At 32.8% G+C, this 21030-nt stretch overlaps 2 protein-coding genes across 6 annotated transcripts in view; one reads left to right on the forward strand and one right to left on the reverse strand.

The window, feature by feature from the left end:
* Nucleotides 1–1024: 1024 nt before the first annotated feature.
* On the reverse strand, nucleotides 1025–19893 carry LOC134689576 (uncharacterized). Of its 3 annotated transcripts, none has more exons than XM_063549555.1 (3): nucleotides 19813–19893; nucleotides 10852–10941; nucleotides 1025–2213 (listed from the first exon to the last, which is right to left on the reverse strand). In XM_063549555.1, exon 3 carries the CDS (start codon nucleotides 2201–2203, stop codon nucleotides 1166–1168), a length of 1038 nt encoding a protein of 345 aa, XP_063405625.1. In that variant the 5' UTR covers nucleotides 2204–2213; nucleotides 10852–10941; nucleotides 19813–19893; the 3' UTR covers nucleotides 1025–1165. The 3 variants fall into 3 exon arrangements, with proteins under 3 accessions (XP_063405625.1, XP_063405619.1, XP_063405632.1); XM_063549549.1 differs by lacking the exon at nucleotides 19813–19893 and adding an exon at nucleotides 15871–16096; XM_063549562.1 differs by lacking the exons at nucleotides 10852–10941; nucleotides 19813–19893 and adding an exon at nucleotides 15871–16106.
* The window catches only part of LOC134689549 (uncharacterized), a 34758-nt gene continuing 32270 nt past the window's right edge, over nucleotides 18543–21030 (forward strand). The window contains exon 1 of one of the 3 annotated variants that reach the window (XM_063549540.1): nucleotides 18543–18678. In XM_063549540.1, coding sequence (XP_063405610.1) covers nucleotides 18589–18678 — 90 coding nt within the window. In that variant the 5' untranslated portion in view covers nucleotides 18543–18588. Of the gene's footprint in view, nucleotides 18843–21030 lie in introns of all 3 variants that reach the window. The other 2 variants (XM_063549529.1, XM_063549532.1) reach the window with 2 other exon arrangements.

Consider the following 21030-nt stretch of genomic DNA (forward strand, 5'->3'; position numbering starts at 1 on the left):
TAATACGACATACGCGTCTGGCGCACACAATTATAAGCCTGCACGACAAACGCGTCTGGCGCACACAATTATAAGCCTGGTATCATTGATGATTTGATTTTGTTATCAACTATGCAAATTTTATTGTAGGCGTCTTGGTCAAATTAACCATTAACTACAGCAACTTTTTTGTGTGCGTCTTTGCTAGATTTATTATTCTATTTGTATGTTTGGTTGAATTTTCAGATGTGTAATAATGGGCTGTGATGTCTGTTTACACTGTTGGATTATGAATCCAAATTTTTGTCACATAAACCTTTTGTATCGGTTTGAATTGCTATTGTGTATGGTCAATATAACGGAACTATAAACAAATGTCATACTAGTTGGGGGTTCAGATTTCTATGAAACAAAGTTTAACCACTAATGTCTTTTTAAAATCCTGTACCAAATCTTGAATATGATAGTTGAGTTCAATTCGTTTCGTTGGTTGATAAATTCTAACGTTTATTTTGTCAGTTTTATGGATTCTTTTCTTTATTATTTCTGAATAAAAAAAACCATGTAGTGTTACACAGCTGTCCAAGGTTAGGGGTAGGGTCGAGATCCCGCTGACATGTTTAACCCCGCCACATTATATATGTATGTGCCTGTTTCAAGTCAGGAGCTTTTAATTCAGTGGTTGTCGTTTGTTTTTATGTAACATATGTTTTCTATCATATTTTTGTACATGAATTAGGCCGTTTGCTTTCTTGTTTTAATTGTTTTACATTTGTCATTAAGGCCTTTAATAGCGGAATGTGCGGTATGGGGTATGTACATTGTTAAAGACCGTACGGTTACAAATGTACCTATAGTTGTTAATTTCTTGGTCGTTTGGTCTCTTGTTAAGAGTTGTCTCATTGGTAATCATGTCACATCTTCTTTTTTATATGTTACTGAGCGCATATTTATTATTTGCTTGAGTGCAACTGATACCTTTGAATAATCATATTCTGTGCAATGGTATAGCTTTTAAAACGCAAAGGACTGCTGCAAAGCATCATTCGATAACAGCAAATTTTACTAGGAGCTGCTACTGAAAATAAATTTCGTTCCTCACCTAACTCTCCCTAGATTTGGTGTTGCTGCTTAATCATTTTTCTCGTTTTTTTCTCAATACTTTTAAATTGAACAAAAATAAATGTCATTTTGTGAACACATGAACACGCTGATAGCCTTCGCCTCGGTATATTTGTTTCCAGTTTGTTGTAAGAAATGGATAACGAATTTTTCCATACCATCTATCTGCATTAAACCGTATGAATTCGTCATGGAAGTTGTACTGTACACCGATAGTCAATGACCCCCCTGCACGGGTAACACACCAGGCCCTTGAAATTGCGATGATATCTCCCCAAGGATTAAGGGCATCGCCATATCGTCCTAAACCTGAGTGCTCCACAGAGCTAAACGTCACAACAGCGTCAAATAGTTCAATCTTTTGGTGAAGGAATTTCATTCTGAAATCATACGGCAAGATTGTTTTAACACGGGGGTGTTCCGATACTATTTCTGCATATTCTAGTGTCACTACTTCACGAGCACCTGCTTCCAATACACAAGCTTCAACCCAAGGGATTTCAGAGCCTATCACTAAAACACGTCCTCCTTTAATATTTGGTGCATGTTGTAGTCCATCACGCAAGGCATTTGTTTCAATAGCTCCGTAATTGCCATTTAACTGACCTCGTTTTGCAAGGGCAATCCAATCCTCAATAAGTTTTTCACTCCAAAGAAGCTTTTTATCTTTTTGTCCTAAATACTGTTGATTTAGATAAAACTTCTTCAAAGGTATGCGTCCATTCATAGTAAAGTCGTTCATTAATTCTGTTGGTATCTGCCCTGGTGCTTGAGATAATCCATGGCCGTTATCAATATATTTATTTTCAAATAATGATGTACAATTAACGTTTGCTAATATGTGGTCAAAAAATGGTCCAGGTAACCCTGTCCGTGTTGTGTCGCACAACTGACCACAATCTTTTCTTATTGATTCAATTGATATTAATAAGCTGGAAATATATGCTGTGGACATGATGGAAGAAGCAGTTATATCTGGAGCATCTGAATTAACTTTAACTAATCTGTAAGTAAAATAGTCTGACAACTGCGAGAAGACACAAAACAGCATCGTCACACCTAAACATAATATAACTATCCCTAGTCTTTGTCTGTATTGCATCGTTCGTCTCCTGTAAACACACAATCGAAAATTTAACAAGTGTAAAAGTACACAATTTAAAAAATACTTACTTGCAAAAAATACGTATCAAAGTTCGTCTGTTATACAAGTACGTAATAGTATAGCAACTGTATCTTTTATTAAAAACAGTGTATTTTGGGGTGCACAATTTCGATGTAATATCAGACGACATTTTACAGAACACAATGTAAAATATCGTGTCTTTTATACACAGTAAGAATCCGTATCTTATGTCAAATGATAACATATATTTTGGGTATTTAAATAGATTTTATAAATATTTTTTATGAAATTATTGTGCAAATTTTCTCATAGGCAAAAATTACTAGTTTTGTTTTTTGAAGATACAAACGAGCTGTCGACTTGATCGAAATTGCTTTTGATATAATTTGTTCTTTGCTCAGAGATTTTTTACGACTTAATTTTAATTTAATTGAACAACGCAAATATTGAAAAAAAATTAAAGAAATGGAACTTTTTATTAGAGAGCAGCCTCGGTTGCTAAGAGTGAATACAGAAGTCTATGATTGTCAGTTTTCCTATCGAAGGTCGGGAGTTTTCTCCGAGTACTCTTCATATAATGACCCCAAACTGAACAGTGACGTAAACAGTACTTTGAAATAACCGTTCGCTCGCAACAGAAGCAATATAAAATAAATGGGCGTTTACCCCTTCGTGTTATCTGTACACCTGTATAGAATAGCAGAAAGGTCGATTGCCGGATAAATATACATACACTGGTATTTTGGTATAGAACTGCTTTATTAGGGGACGACCATTTGATATTCCGGATGGGGGGGGGGGGGGGGGGGGGGGGGGGGCGCAGGAGGATTTGTTTTTGATCGGTTATTTATTTTTGTAAACTGAGAGGACTGATTATTCCTTTTCTGCACTATATAAGCAAGATTTTTCATTTTCATTAAAGCAAGGGACTCATTATTCATTTTCACAACTATATTTATGATATTCGTAAACATACAATTTTTTAAATATTTGTTAATAATGAAAAATTCGTAAGGGTTTCACGGAACCCAGTGTCTCGCCTACTCATGTTTGCTGAAAATCGCAGGCTCAACAAAAATGAGGAAAAAAATCTATAAAAATATTCCTCTTGATACTATCTTTTGATTGTAAGGAGCTTCTGTCAAAGTTTTGTAAAAATCCAGGATAGTTTATGAATCTAATAAATGTTTTAAAAACTTTAACTGCAAATGCTATGTAATGTTAACTGAAAGAAAAAAACTAAGTCCATTTATTAGTAAAATATAGACACACAGGTACAAAATATTAACAAAACTTCCTTGTAGATACTAGCTTTTGGTCATAAACACGCTTCTGTCTAAGTTTGGTACAAATTATAAATAGTATCAGAAAGTTATTAAAATTTTTAAAAATTTAACCACAGAGTCAATGTGTTGTTTCCTGGCAGAAAATTAATCTAAGTCCATTTAAAAGTAAAATACGGAAAAAATGGAATTTTATTTTTACAAAACTTACTTCTGCATACTATCTTATGATCACAAACAAGCTTCTGTCCATGTTTGGTAGTAATCCAGTACAGTTTCAGAAAGTTATTAAAATCTAAAAAAAACTTTTAACCACAGAGTGAATATAATGTTTCAGTCGGAAAAACTAAGTCCATTTATCAGTAAAATACAGAAAAAAATGGAATTTCATTTTTACAAAATTTACTTCTGCATACTATCTTATGATCATAAACACATAAACAAGCTTCTGTCCATGTTTGGTGGTAATCCAGTACAGTTTAAGAAAGTTATTAAAATTTCAAAAACTTTAACCACAGAGTAAATATTTGTGGACGCCGCCGACGACACCGACGACGACGGAATGTAGGATCGCTTAGTCTCGCTTTTTCGACAAAAGTCGAAGGCTCGACAATAATACATGTATAGTCAAGTCATTGTGTACCATTTAATCAGAATAGATCATTATTTCCTGCAGAAATTTTGAGATTTAAGATTTCATTCATATAAACCTTAGACACATGGACAATATATACAAACATTTTAAGAAAGTACATAGTAAGACAGGACAAAAGAAACACAAATTTTATACATAGTAACAAGCATAATTTTATTATAAAAGACAACTGTTATAATTAGATAAAGGTGGTATGGGTGTCTTTCTCCATCTTGGATTGTAAAAAATAGTGAACCAAAGGTCCATATTTGCTATCAAGTTAGCAAAATTTGATGCAGGAATGCAGATATTTAATATGAAATTCATTTAAAAGAATCATTTTAAAATAAAATTGAGAATGGAAATGGGGAATGTGTCAAAGAGACAACAACCCGACCAAAATAAAAAAAAAACACAACAGCAGAAGGGCACCAACAGGTCTTCAATGTAGCCAGAAATTCCCACACCCGGAGGCGTCCTTCAGCTGGCCCCTAAACAAATATATACTAGTTCAGTGATAATGAACGCCATACTAATTTCCAAATTGTACACAAGAAACTAAAATTTAAATAATACAAGACTAACAAAGGCCAGAGGCTCCTGACTTGGGACAGGCGCAAAAATGCGGCGGGGTTAAATATGTTTGTGAGATCTCAACCCTCCCCCTATACCTCTAACCAGTGTAGAAAAGTAAAAGCATAACAATACGCACATTAAAATTCAGTTCAAGAGAAGTCCGAGTCTGATGTCAGAAGATGTAACCAAAGAAAATAAACAAAATGACAATAATACATAAATAACAACAGACTACTAGCAGTTAACTGACATGCCAGCTCCAGACTTCAATTAAACTGACTGAAAGATTATGATTTCATCATATGAACATCAGGCACAATCCTTCCCGTAAGGGGTTTAGTATCATACCATCATAACATATATGAGAAGAACATAACCCGTGTCATGCCAACAACTGTTTTTAGAATAAATGTGTTTAGTTCCGACGCAAAGACCTTATCAGTGACTCAATATTAACGCCAAAATATGCAATCTTTAATGACTTGACAACAGTATCGTAATTATATCCCTTCTTAATAAGTCTATTCAAAGGTTTTGTAAGTTTATGAGGTGAATACTGACACCTTTGTGCTTTATAAAGAATATTTCCATAAAAAATTGGATGTGAAATACCTGAACGTATAAAAAGTCTGCATGTTGAGCTATATTTACGAATGATGTCTTTATACCGATGATACAATTTAGTAAATGTTTTGACTAGTTTGTGATATCGAAAACCCTGGTGTAATAATTTTTCAGTAATACATAAATTTCTCTCGTTAAAATCTAAAACATTGTTACATACACGAGCGAATCGTACAAGTTGAGATATATAAACACCGTAAGATGGTGACAAGGGAACGTCACCATCTAAAAGCGGATAATTAACGATAGGAAATGAAAAATCATCCCTTTTATCATAAATTTTAGTATTCAGCTTTCCGTTAGTGATATAGATAACAAGATCGAGGAAAGGGCAGTGGTCATTGTTAGTATTAGCTTTATTTAAAGTAAGTTCACCAGGATAAATTTCATTAATATACATACTGAAGTCGTCATTAATGATAGCCAAAATATCATCCAAATATCTAAAAGTATTATTAAATTTGTTTATCAGATGTTTTTTTGATGGGTCTTTGCTTATTTTTGTCATAAATTGTAACTCGTAACTATACAAAAAGAGGTCCGCAATAAGTGGTGCACAGTTAGTCCCCATTGGAATTCCGATAATCTGACGATATACGGAATCCCCAAAGCGAACAAAAATGTTATCTAGTAAAAATTCCAGGGCATATATAGTATCAAAGCATGTCCAATTAACATAGTTTTTTTGTTTATTGCTACTAAAAAATGACCTAAAAGAGTTTGAACATATATACTCACATTCTGATTTTTTGAATGCCCATTTAATTAGGTGTGTGAATTTTTTCTTAATGAGAATGTGAGGCAATGTGGTATACAGGGTAGAAAAATCAAAACTTTGAACAGATTCAAAATCACCAATATAAGCATGCAATTTATCAAGTACTTCCAACGAGTTCTTGACACTCCAAAAGTAATTTATTCCACTATTTGCGAAGGCCTTATTTGAACAATTTATTATAAGGTTTTTAAATGTACCAAGTGTGCTGGTAAGAATAATAGACAATTTAGTAGTTGAACAATGGCTTGAAGACGAAATAAATCTATATTTGTAAGGGGTTTTGTGTAGCTTCGGAAGCCAATACATAGTTGGGACTTTCATTGTATTTGGCTCTGCTTGTAAAGCGGTGGCTAAAAGTTTATGTTTGTTACATATTTCGTTTTCTGAAAATGGAGTCAGTTGGAATGTTGGTGAATTGGTGATTTCATTTTTCAGAACCTCAATGTAAAATTTACGTCAAACAATAATAATATTATTAGCAGCTTTATCGGCCGGGGCAAAAACAAATTCCTTGGCTAGTTCTTTTAGTTTATGTTTGATACGAGAAATAGGTTTATTGTGGTTATTGTTAATAGTAAAATGTTCTTTAAAATGTTGAATACGTATATCAACTATCTTCATTACTGAATTAAAAAAAGAGTCCAAAGATTTTTTGTCAGTTTTTTCCCGTTTTATCCATTTCAAACAGTAAGTATGGAGTGACGGGGACGATATTTAGGTCCTTTACTGAGAAATGATTTTAACTCTCGGTCTTGAACGATGTTAAGATCTCCTGTTATAACATGGGAAATGGGTCCATGAATATATTCGGAATTACTGCAATTACATGAAGTAGGTGTATTTTCACTGATATTAACATCTTTACACAATTGACTATGATTAAACACAAATTTCCGGGTAGATTTCTTGTAAATATAACAAATAAGAGGTAGTTCAGTATTGTCAAAATATCCAGGAATTTGTTCTTTAACAGAATGGTCGTTAAATATACCGGCAATATTTACAAAATCAAAGCCTTTATTGACATACTTAATTTTAATAAAATGTTTTTTATGATCTTCAGGGCGATCAATTTTGGGAAATAATTTAGAATAACAATATGCCATAATAATTTGAACAATTTCATACTTAGGACTGCTATATGAAATTGTGTTGCAATCCTCCAAAATTTTATTTAACTTATTAACCGGTAACGAACAGAGTTTTGTTAACAGATAATGTCTGCCGTTGTTTTTTGAAATAGAAATTAGGTCCGAAATATTGGTATGATTGGTCCGAAATTTTGTTTGATTGCGATTTGTTCTACAACCGTGAGAACGGTTTTTACGAACAGTTTTAGAAACAATATCCAAAATGTTAACGAAATTGGTTCTAGATATATTACCAATTCCCATGATATTATCATTTAGACCGAGAGGGTAAACTGTCTGTAATTTTTTAATCCAATTTAATTCAATTATTTTCCGTGATCGTACAAACTTTGAATGCGATTCACCAGGCTGCTTATTTACTACTTCTAAAGGTTGAACTGCTAACTATTTAAAAGTATGGTTGTGCTTCTTTAAAAGGTGTTGGTAAATGATACTTTTGAATTTATTAGGTCTTTTAAAACGATACAGATGTTCTTGAGTGCGTTTTGATAAATATCTTCCAGTTTCTCCTACGTACTGAATACCACATCCCGGTTTGTTTCATGTGAGTAAATAAATAATACTGTTTGTTTTTCAAGTAATATCAGTTTCAAAATTTAAAGAAAATGTGCGACCATTAAACGTGGACCTTACCGTATTGTTGGTGGAAAGACGGGGACATGTAAGTCATTTTTTGGCATGACACTTATCGATAGAAGGATAACCACGATTTTTATTGTTAAAAATGTTAGCGATGGTAGTATTTTTAGATAACCGATTTTGAAGATTGAGACGTGTAGATACCCTTTGAACAAGTTTAGTATTTAACTTATGATTTTTTTTGCAAAAATTGATTATTTTTGGTGTTTTTTTTTGGTTTTTTTAAATTGTCATTTTTAAAAGGGGAGGTAACTCAAAAATAGTGCATTTCTGAAAATTCTACAGGAATTTTCCTATTTTGTATTTTAGCCGGAAAAAACTTACGGCGACTCTATCTTTTCTTTTGAAATTCTGAGGGCATTGTCTGAAAGCTATCTTTTCCTTAAGTATTTAACAATTCTGTCATTTTGTTTAGTTTCTAACCACAAAATGGTTTTTTTCCTGTATAATCCTTACAAAATGTGTCAGTTTGTCGCGTCCTGTAGCTTTAGAAAATGCGCGGTGACTTATCATTTTTATTATATATTTCAACATATACCAATAGATAAGTAGAGTACTACGTTTTGGCAAAGTATGAACAAATTCTATCATTTTTATTGAAGACTCCCATACCACCTTAAGTATATTATAATTTTCTTCACGAAATGAATCATTTATATTCCCAAGCAATATACACATATTGCATACAAACATAGTATTAAAGTTAATTTAGTTCGGTTTTACGTAGCCTCTTTCAAAAGTATAAATTGTCAAACATATATCGGCGAGCGGAGCGAGGCAAATTTTATTTTTTTGAAGGGTTTTGGAAACGCTGAAGGCCCAAGAAGCTATAGACCTGCTGAGTTATTTATTTTCAATACATTGCAAGTCAGGTAATTTATTTTCAAACCATTTATTTTTGTGATTATCAAGGCCGAGTTATTTATTTTCAAAATCCTCCTGTCCCCCCCTCCCCAGAATATAAAATGGTCGTCCCCTTAGAACAAAAGAATTGTATTTGGTAAGAATATATAGAGTGACACACTAGGTACGAAACTTTACTTCGCCTTTAGAAGGATCAATATCGATATAACAATGTATAGTTTGGTATATTCATTAATAATGTATGTAATGTGCTCGGACACTTCCTTTCTATTACGAAATTGATACAAATGAATTATTAGATCAAATCTCTGATGAGTTATGAATTTAAAGGTCAACATTTATTATTTAACATTGGGCATAATATAAACATCTGTTCTTACACAACTTCACAGGTAGCCTTATTTGTGTGCATGATTATGCTGTAAAAATAAGAATGGATTGCTCTCTGGTGTACATGGCTATGTTGTCCAAACTTCGTAAGATACTGTTGTATGTATCAATTACTCTCTGCTTTTGTAAAATGTATTTGCTTCGACCGATAGTGTTGTATTTTTCGATTGCTCCCTGTTGTGTACATATTAATGCTGTAACTGCTTGTTTGTTTCGATTAATCACTGTTGTGTACATGTTTATGTTGTACTTGCTTCGGCCGATAGTGTTGTATTTATCGATTGCTCTCTGTTTTGTACATAGTTATATTGTACCTGCTTCGTACGATAGTGTTGTATGTATCGACGTCTCTCTGTCATGTACATGTTTATGTTTTACCTGCTAACTACGATATCGTTAAATTTATCGGTTACTTTCTGTTTTTACGTGAAGGGTTTTACATTTGAACATTTTTTTTTGTCTTAACCTAAATTTTAAGTAAAACGATTGGTAGGATTTACAAAGTAAAAGAAGAACAAGAATACACATGTTGAAGTGGGTCGCCTTCTTTACTAATCATTGATAGTATGTTGATAGTCCTAAATATGAAGCTTTACTACGACTATCACATAGACTTAACATGATACAAGAAAATGAGGCCAAGGTCAACTAAACCTAACAAGAAATACATGTACAACTTACAATCATTCAATCCACTAAATATAGTTGACATATTTCTTATAGTTTCCAGGAATCAGACTTAACAAAGAAAACTAAACATTGATCAATGAACTTTGAAAATGAGGCCAAGGTAAGATGAACCATGCCAGACAGACATGTGCAGCTTACAATCCTTCCGTACAAAAAAAAATAGTTGACCTATTGCATATAGTATTAGAAAATTATACCAAAACTCAGAAACTTAAACTTCGACCATACATCGAATATGCTATTCTTATTGCTTCTAGTATCTGAAATATGGACTTTACCGCCAAAACTTTATAAAAAACCTTTTTACTGATCCATAAAATTAGGTCGATACTTAGTGAAAACCGTATGACGGGGCATGAGGATCTTGCAAGGTACGCACATACCAAATATAGTTATCCTATTACTCATAATAATAGGGAAATTAACATAACAAAAAAATTTAACTCTTTTTAAGAAGTCACTGAACTATGAAAATGAGGTCAGGGACAATGGACATGTGACAGACGGAAACTTCGTAACATAGGGCATCTTTAAAAGTATGGAGCATCCAGGTCTTCCACCTTCTAAAATACAAAGCTTTTAAGAAATAAGCTAACGCCATCGCCACCGTCGGATCACTGTCCCTATGTAGAGCTTCTAAGACAAAAGTTGCAGGCTAGACAAAAATTCGTGGAGGAAGCTGGAGTGCCCGTAGAAAATCATCAATCTTCGGTAGGAAAACTGAAGATCCAGGATTCGAACTCTCAACCTCAACATAGACAGGCTAGTGATACAGAAGTTCGACTACTTTTTTTACCACTCGGCCACAGCATGGTACTTGACAAAAATCGTAAAGTGTTCAGTGGAACACTATGTCTAGACTGCGAGTAATACTTTGATGTTGTCTTAAAAAACCTTTTTGCATTCATCCATTAAATACTTCCTAACAAAATGTTCCAAAATGAGTATTTCATCTGGGAACATTGCGTTCATAAATACAATTTAATTTGCCTTACCTTTATCTATAACTAAGATCAAAGATCCATGTATCTCCAAATTCTATTGAGGATCTTTGGACAAAGTTCAGGTAGTATGGTTTTCTAAAACTAGATAAATATTAAAAAAATCAAATTTTCTAATGAAAAAGTTGGAAACTACTCATTACTATGTTAAATTTGATATCTTTACAAGAAAATGGAACAACCACCCAATTGGATTACAATATCCTGTTTTGGGATATAATATCCAAACTGGGATATACTTTTAATGTACGAAAAGGGTGTTTTTAGGTGTAACACCATCAAATCATGGTACGTCTGGTTGTATACGAAAATAGGTCGAAAATGATATTCCCTTGAATTTGACAGTTGTAGGTCATTCATCCTACGTTTTATTACAGCCTAACCATTTCTTTGTCATAAACATATGTATTGGGTACTTCGAAGCACCATTATTTTTTATTTGGGATTTCTATAGAATATTTTGTAAACTTGAGATTACTTGGTTACTGAACCTTATACATAGATTAAAAAGGGGAGAAATTTGAAAGTTTAACTTCCAGTGATGTTTTTTTTCTTATATGCAATGAAATGTTGTGTGGATTTTTTTCTATAGTACTGGACAGGATAAAACTTTACTCATGCTAAGCATTTCTTTATTTGAAACAAAGATAAATTCCGCACATTTTTTTAAAAGTGCAAATTTAACAAATACTAAATAGGGAAAAACAATGGTTATATTACACCTAATATGCAAGGACAAATATAACAACATGCAATAGGTTATATAAAAGACAACAACTGTTGGTTTGCAAGTTTTCTAATCAACTGGATGCTTATGAGTTTGATTCCTTCGAGTTTTATATAGATCAATTCAGTAGCTTATTCATTTTCTGTAATATTCGCTTATCAAAAGTTGCTACTTTTGACCCAAAACAAATGCATTTTATTTTGGGGAGGGTTTTTAGTATCAAAAGTTAAGGTTTGTTTGCACTGTAAAACATCAAATTTGGGGTCTAATATACCAAATGTACTGTCACCCATCTGGGTAATTGATATACCTGTACATTATCAAAATAGAAAGAATAACAATTGTAAGAATATTATTTCTTTTTTTATTTTTCTTAATGCGGGGTTCACACATTGCCGATTATTGTTCCCGTTTGAGATCAGACAGCGATACGTCACGAAAATTTAAAAAGTCGGATTATTATCCTCAATTATCTGGAATGTCCTATCATTGTCTGAGCACAGACGTTTAAGTTCGTAACAGATTCCTACGGGTCGGGAAGGGTCTGAATAGTTCGGCGAATCATCCCGACAATTAGGTACATCCCGTACATTCGGGGAAACTCAGCTGATTTTCTCTAGTCGGATTACAATCTTGCCTATGTCGTGGCAGATTCTGCTGTATCGGATCAAAATCCTAACAATGTTCTGTGTCTTCTGGACGGTGTTCTATGAAACGGGAATGATCTGGATAAATTTTTCGTTGCTGTTTTTCTGCCGATTGAGTCTAGATTGCATCCAGATCTTGACGATTGCGAACCGTGTTTTGACGAAACCGTTCTGGAAGAGTCCCGTTATTAATACGAAATTCGTCAATGATACCCATATCAGAGTCCCGAAAATTACAGAATACAGTACGACTGAGACCAGACTAAGCTGTTTGCAATGCGATAGAGCGGACCGTGATAAGATTACGTTCCGACAGTACCTGATCATACCAAATATGACGACAGTTTTCGAACGGATAACTTCCGTGAGCGTCGTTTCACTGTCTGGTCACTGTCTGATCTCTGTCGGATAACATTCGGTAGAATCGGGACGCAGTCGTGACAAACTCGGTCGAATTTTACCAGGCGAAAGATAGATACAAATAGGATTAGAAGCGGATTGAGAACGGGACAATCGGGATAAATTTGCTTTGAAACGTTTGAATATCGACGCTTCCTGAACAATATCTCATTGTTGTCGTGATTAAATTATTTGTTTTACAAATTTTAATTAAAGTTAGAATTTAAATTCACGATTCACTTTGACAAAGGAGTAGGTCCGGTAAGGGTCGATTTTGGCCCCAAATTTCAGTTTCATATAACGAGATTAACACTTTTTAAACAATTAAATGTCTTTAAAAACGCTCCAATTGAAGCTTAAATATGAAAAATCTATCAAATATGCAAAAAAAACCAAAAAAAACGTCACTTTTCAGATAGTTTTTGTCAAAAATGAAAGTGGCCGCATCCGTGTTCATCCTCAACCTTTATATATGTTATGTATTATAATCAAATACAAGTTACATTTCAATATTATCATGCGGAATGAACACGAATGCGGTCACTTTCATTTTAGACGGAAACCGTCTAAACTTGAACTTAAGGGGCTCGCGGGTCTAAATCTTTTTTTTATTTAATATAAGATTTCTCTATTTTTTTTCTATAAATGAACTTTTTCTTATACCTAATAGAAAAATGAAATAAAAAAGAGGGGTCACCGATCATTTACGCTCACAATCTGCCTTCGAAAGAAACATACATTTTTGTAAATGTCTTTTTTTTCTGTTGAACTAATAGGAAAAAAAGAGGTAATATCGAAATAAAAAAAGAACCTTATTACAGAAATCGCTTAAATTCTACAATTATTTAGTTTATGTATAGCTGATTTGAAAAGAACAATAAAAAATATAGGTCACCGATGAGTAAAAAAAGATATTTCAATTTTAATTCCAAAAAATAGCGTTTTTGCATCAAAAGGAGATAATTTCGAGTTTTTTCAGTGATATCTATAGCTACATTTAAAAAGTCAGCTGGAGCCAACACGAATTGATTTTTTGGAATGATTTTTGTGCCATATGATAGAGTATCAACTACTTAAGGTAATTTATAAAATTTGTAATGAAAATTAAATGTTTTATTTTTTTCTGAAAATCTTATACCCGCGAGCCTCCTTAAATGCTATAATTGTTAAGATTTCAGTAATTTAGCACGATTTTAGGATGCTAGGACACGATATATGTGCATTGTATTGTCAAAAACAGCACATATTTATGTAGCAGAAGCATTCTACTTTCCAAAAAATATCTAATAGATTACATTTTCACAATTTTGCAAAACTGCTTAATTTTGGGGCCAAAAGGGGTCTTAGTGAACCTACTCCTTTTAATTGGAAATGGTCCTGTCAAAAACGGCAGTAAAAATCGTGAATGTGTAACCCCAGCTTTAGAATTACTCAGGACGGAATGATCAACGTTGTTTAACAAATTGACTAATACTTGATAAATTTACAGTACTAGGTTGTAGTTTTATACCATTTGTACACGAAAGAAATATAATTAAACACTATTAACTGCATTTTACAGTATCTTTGATCAAACACGGTTTAAATCCATTCATATATATACATGTGTCGAGTACAGTCGGGAGTGCTGACAACTAGTTCACATAAGAGTAGGAGCGCAAGTAATTACTTTTCGGTTCAAGTTATGTATACAGCTTTGTTTGATTAATCGATGTTGGCTTTACGTCCAGTGAGATTTATTTTTGTTCATGTCTGCAGAAGAGTGAAGAGCAAACACCCTTTAATATAATATAGATCACCTATCGTTGTGTATGTATATATTGTTCTTCTATAGTCCATGTTCGTATGAAAAATAATACCCTTGTAAAGAAAAATGTCCTATGAAATATTAACCACATAACAATATTGCATTGCTATATGTGTAATTATTTCTAGACCCAATAATAAAAATGAGCACAGAAAGACACATTCCGAATGAACTTTTGTCTACATTGCAAGATAAGTTATATATATAGATTGATAGTACTTTAAAGGGAGGTTAACCAATTGAAAGCTATATTTTGTGCATAATTAAAACACTATGTAATGGATGGAGTGTCATGAAATTTTGTCTCATGAAAGGGAGGTTGAATAAAACCTAACTTTGGACAAAGTTTTAAGTATATTTGTTTATGTAATTGATAATAACAAACATACACTGTGAGTATTTGTCAGTGCTTAATTTATATTTATACAGATTTGTTTGGTACACTTTGCATATTTGACTTTGATCATTTATAAATGAAACTCCGAAATAAGCGTATGATAAAAAAATCTGTTAATTCAAATATTGAATACTTGCCGTACAAAATATTTTGAGTTATAAATATAAATATAAAATTATGCTTATAAGGTGAGAATTTTCTGATGCAGCATTTCCATTATACACATACTTTTCAGGAACAATATTTCTACGATTTCACACTTACAATGTCATGACATATGATTCTTCATGGAAGAATACTTCGATGAAGAAATATTGTCATGAACATTATTTCACAGTGAGACATAATATCGCCAGGGAGAGTGTTTCACAGTAAAATATTACAAGCTAGGAACAATACTTAGCAGTAAAATATTGTCAGTGACAGTTCTTTACAGTAAAATATTGCCAGAGACAGTACATTACAGTAAAATATTGTCCCGACTGAGAACTTGACAGAATTGCAGAGAATGACACTCTTACTAAAATATTGTCCTGGACAGTATTTCGTTATTGAACAAATTGTCTGTCGGAAAATATTTTTGTAAAACTTTTGTCTGGCGGAAAATATTTAAAGAGCCGTTATTTTATGTTACACACAGCTATTGTTTACATCGGACAGACAATGGGTTTTGTTAATAGTGTCTTTCTAAATCATGTATTTGAAACACAGCCTGCAAAATGTTGCAAAATTACATGAAAAACGGAGTATTTAGAGTATTTAGCCGACTTGAGGCTTTTATAGTGTTGTCAAATATTTTGAAACACGTCAAAATATTGTTAAAACCACGAAGCTGTTATTTTTTCGTAACGATTGTGTCTAAATGATAACTAGCCATTGCTGGCTTGAAATAAATTCAAAACTTCAAGGGAATTGGCCGTGTTTTGTTGAAATTCGTTCCAACAGTTTTTATCATGGGTTGGCCCTCTTCTTTCGGAGATACCAACCATTCTGTAATCATGCAAAATAAACTTTTCTAGTATAACTATGTAATTACCTTGTGAGTATGGTTAAAATTCAAAGTTCCAGTCCTTCATAATCTTCTTCAAATGCACGGGAATAGTTTCAAACATAATACATATAATGAATTACTCAATAATTCAGGGAATTAAAAAATCGATTTCTATTGACACCAAAATAAACCGGTAATATCCTGTGATCACTTGTCCGTTAAAAAGAACTGGTCAATAAGAATAGGTATTAAAATTATATCTTTGTGCTTGATTGATTTCATCCAAGACACAATGTATGACATGTGTAATCACATTTATGTAAAGTACAATATATTACATACACAATAAAATACAATCGACCCATTGGGTCTATAAAATTCAAATCATAAAACAGATTTCAAACAAAATAATAAAAAGTTAAATTAAGCTAAATTCAAAATGATTAATTAAAACTTATATAAAAGAAAAAAAAACAATAGTGATTAGAAGATTGATTTAGTAAATGTCCAGTTGAATGCATCATAATAAATATTTAGAATAACGAAACTATAAATATTCAGATTGACCATGAAGTAACCTTTTTATAATCATTAATAAATTTAGATAATAAATTAAACTTGTCCGAATACAACTTGACGTCGTTTCCTAATTGCGTCCACCAGACATTTAGCAGTTTTTCGTGGAAAGTTGATTATTAAGAAATTTATACAGTTTTATATTAATTTTTACATTTAAATGCTTATAAAATCATTTAAATAGTTTTAAAAACACATATTGTTCTTAAATAAACAGCTATTGAAATATTTTTGTTTGCATTCAAGGAATAGGCATACATATAAAATGTTGGCATTCGAGGAAGACACCATTAAGATATGATAAAGTTTTTCATTGCTCATTTGCAAGAAGTTGACATCTGATACAATGTCTTTGAAATGTTCATTTCTAAGTTCAGTATAACGCAAACAGTCACGAACAAAATGTGACTCGTCTTCAATGCGGTTTTACTGTACAAAAATTACAAATGCATTCTTCTCGTTATTCACTAATGTACCTTCCAGTCTCTAGTCTTAGCGATTGAATTCCTAAATAATGCCCCTTTTCCACATAGATGGACAGAAGTCTTGTAATCGTAAGTCCAATAACAACATATCGATGATTTCCTTAAGTTCAAAATGGCTGACTAAATCTAGTTTAATAAGGATGTCTTTAAAATCAAAGCACCAATTGTTTCGACATCGCTCATAATCAAATTCGAAAGCAAGTTTTGTAATACGCTGATTGTCGTACGATATATATCTATCCCAAAGACGGGCCATATTAATGCAATGTCGGTAGTGACAAGGTGTCCATCCAATATCACCATAAATCGCCAACAAGGGTGCAAGTAATTAATATTTTCAATTGAAAATTTCGCGTCAGAAATGCCAATTATTGGCATATCAGATTTCTTAAGGTTCATGAATTCTTATTATTTATAATCGACCTTAGAGTAAGGGCGATTCTTCACAATTAAGCAGCTCTTATTCAGGTCAGATACTGACCTTTTGCGGTATTTTGAAGAATAAACCAAACCAGTTACACAGAAACATTTTGAATATTTATGCGATGCACATGTATTATGATTGTCGCCTTTAAATTTTCCATATATATTGTTCATCCGTTTTATCCGGTACGCTTCCGTTAGGTGTCCGTTTTATGCGGCACTCGTCCGTTGGATGTACGTTCGACATCCGTTCTGTCCGGTACGTTTCCGTTTCTCGTACGTTGCATATCCGGTGTGTGTCCGTAAACACGTCCGTTTTATATGGCTAGTAAATCAACGGACTCCCATCGGATAACAGTTTTGTCAACGAACAACTTTTATTTTCATCCGTAAGGCGTCCGTTTGTGCTATCCGGTAAGGTGTGACCGAGGCTTTAGGCGTCCGATCGTGCTATTCGGTAAGGTGTGACCGAGGCTTTTAAGATGTGTGTTTTGGAATTATCATAGATAAGATAATCCACAATTATAAAAAAAAAAAAGATGTGGTATGATAGGTCACCATACGACCTTCAACTATGAGCAAAAGCTAATTGTCTGTATGAGCTAAAACTAATGAACTAAAATTATTATAGATCTAGCGGTCAGCAAAAAAGTAATTATATATTCCTTTACATTTATCATGTCATGCTATTTCAACTTAGAACAACTTTATACGGAGTTTTCTAGGGTTGGACTGTCACGGAATAAAAAGGAAAAAAAACCTGGAATATTATTTCCACAGGAATACATATTACAGTAAATGTTCCCAACGGAATAAATAGTATAGAATATTTGTTCCAACAGGAATATATATTATGACAATGTTTATAACAAAGTTTCCATTGGAACTTCTGTTAGGTGGAACAAATATACGTTGACAGGACCCTTAAAAAGACACTCGCAGTCTAATCTTGTCTTTTGTTAATTTTTTGAATTATTAATCTCCATGTTCAACACATACTTTAATTTTAACTATTGATGTATGTTGATTAAACATAAAGGCATAATTAAGCAATAAGTACGTCAATATTATATCTTAGAGATTTTATATGCATACTTTAATTCTTCTATATCAACTTCTAAACTCTTAAAACAGTTATTGTGTGCATACTTGCTAACCTAATCTATTAAAAATCCCTCCATAGGAACTTTTATAAAAGTACGAAATCAAACTATTATAATTCATTTGCCGACAGCACTTATTGATTCTACCTGAATTAAAGTGTACGGGTATATAATACATGTTACGGGTGATTGATTTTTCAACAAATAACGAGACATCTTATTTGTTTATTGAAACACGAAAAACGTGGATTTTACTGAAACTAAAAGTGAGTAATACACATTTTAAACACAATTATTGTGAAACAATTTTTACACTCGGCATTGCACATGTTATAATACTTTGATGTCTCTCAAACAGTACATCGTGGTGGTGGCTGCCATGGTACTATTGGATCAATAACAACTAGTATGGAGAAGACTCAAACGTTTAGTAAGCACCACATTAGATCTTCTTATATTACTCTTTTGTGCTGAACTTGGCATAATAATAGATCAACTGCATGGCATAGACGTTACGCACGGTATTCGGTCTAAGTTTCATTTGACCATTTCTTGATGCTAAAGTAGGACAAAAACAGAACAATTCTACGTATTATTAAATAATTGCTTGTCTTCATTCATCAGTTGAATCGAAATTGAATAAAACCTGATTTAAACAAATTTAATTTTATGGATTTTTTCATATATTAAGCAAAGATTCCGTGTTCATAATGTCATTTTTGACGTGTAAGACGTAACAACAATAACTAACCATCCAAATATAAACGAAGAAAAAAATGCAAACTACTGAATAGATTTCGATGGATGAAATGTGTATAGGTTGGATATAATATGATCATATTTATGATGTGAAATGGTCAAGATAAATATCATGTCATTTCGCAAGCTAGTGGCTATTTTCGAAAATTAATAGAGTTGTAAGATTTGAAAATTCGAGTCTACAAAAATGAAAGCAAGCATTTCGATATTACAACATTTTCACATAATTTATAGAAAAGGTTCGCCACCTTTACATGAAAATGTGATTTTATCATTGAATTTTGTGAAAACATTTTTATTTCTAACACAGTTTCTCTAGTTTTCTTTTTTTCTAGTATTTTCCGTGTTTCCCTGAAATGTTACCATAGAGCAATTGTTCAATATTTTTAAGTACCATGATAATTCAGAGTGTTTTAAGTTTGTGACAGACAAACCAACTATGAAAACAAAAGTAACTACTGAAATGTATTTTTTTTAAAGATTTGTTTAAGCCTTCAATGTTTAAAGAAACGCTAAATTGTTCATCAAGTTGTCCGTGTCTCCCCAAAATGTTACCACATTCTTAATACTACAGAATCAACCCAAATATCAATAAACTTTATGGAATGCTGAAATATTGCAATTTACATGTATTAACTAACCTTTCTATTTTCATACAAAAGGTTGAAAAACTACTGCTCTCTCTGTAAATCAGCACATATGAATATATTTATATATGTTACATTTTCTGTAACTATCCATTATTATTTGATTGTGTTCATGTGATCACGTGGTTATTTAAGCTTACATATTGCACGGAATTTTTGTGATATGGTCAATGGATTAAGTATACATTTAGCTTTGTTAAAATGTTTCATTGTCTGTATTTTACTCATTACACTTCTATGTTATTTGTAAATGTATGTGTATTTGTTGCTCCTGTTACGCAGGAAATCTGCATCTGAGTGTATTTTGAATAAACAGTTAAACAGTATAGAACTTTTATAATAAAACAAGTGTTCCTGGATTTTTTTAAGCATTGAATGCTTCTTTTTGTAAATTTATTGGGGTGTAAAAGCGTTGACCGAAGAATATTTTGTATGAAGCGCGGAAGCGCTTCAATCTAAAAAAGTACGCACGGTCAACGCTTTTACAACTCTATAAAGAATCATTCAATATTTATAAACGTAATGAAACATACATCTAATGCAGTGGCGGATCCAGAATTTTCATAAGTGGGGGCCCAATGACTGACCTAAGAGGGGGCCCGCGCCAGTCATGCTTAGTGATTCCCTATATAAGCAACCAAATTTTTGTCAAAAAGGGGGGCCCGGGCTTGTTATCATATTTTCCCTCCTTCCGTTTAGCGAGGATTATGATAGTCATCCTATTTGTCCTCCTTCCTTTAAGCGAGGAAAATGTTAGTCATCCTCTTTTCCCTTCTTCCGTTAAGCGAGGATAAAGTTAGTCATTCTATTGTCCCTCCTTCCGTTAAGCGAGGATATGGACTGTTATCATATTTTCCTTTTTCCGTTAAGAAAGGATAAGTACAGTCATCCTATTTCCCTCCTTCCGTTAAGTTAGGATAAGTATAGTCATCCTATTTCTCCTCCTTCCGTTAAGCGAGGATATGGATTGTTATCATATTTTCCTCTTTCCTTTAAGCAAGGATAAGTATATTCATCCCATTTGTCCTCCTTCTGTTAATCGAGGATAAGTATAGTCATCCTATTTTCCTCTTTCCGTTTAGCGAGGATAAGGTAAGTCATCATATTTTCCCTCCTTCCGTTAAGTTAGGATAAGGATAGCCATCCTATTTTTCCTCTTTCCGTTAAGCGAGGATATGGATTGTTATCATATTTTCCTCTTCCCGTTAAGCA

This window comes from Mytilus trossulus, chromosome 1 (assembly GCF_036588685.1).
Source record: "Mytilus trossulus isolate FHL-02 chromosome 1, PNRI_Mtr1.1.1.hap1, whole genome shotgun sequence".
Classification (NCBI taxonomy): domain Eukaryota; kingdom Metazoa; phylum Mollusca; class Bivalvia; order Mytilida; family Mytilidae; genus Mytilus; species Mytilus trossulus.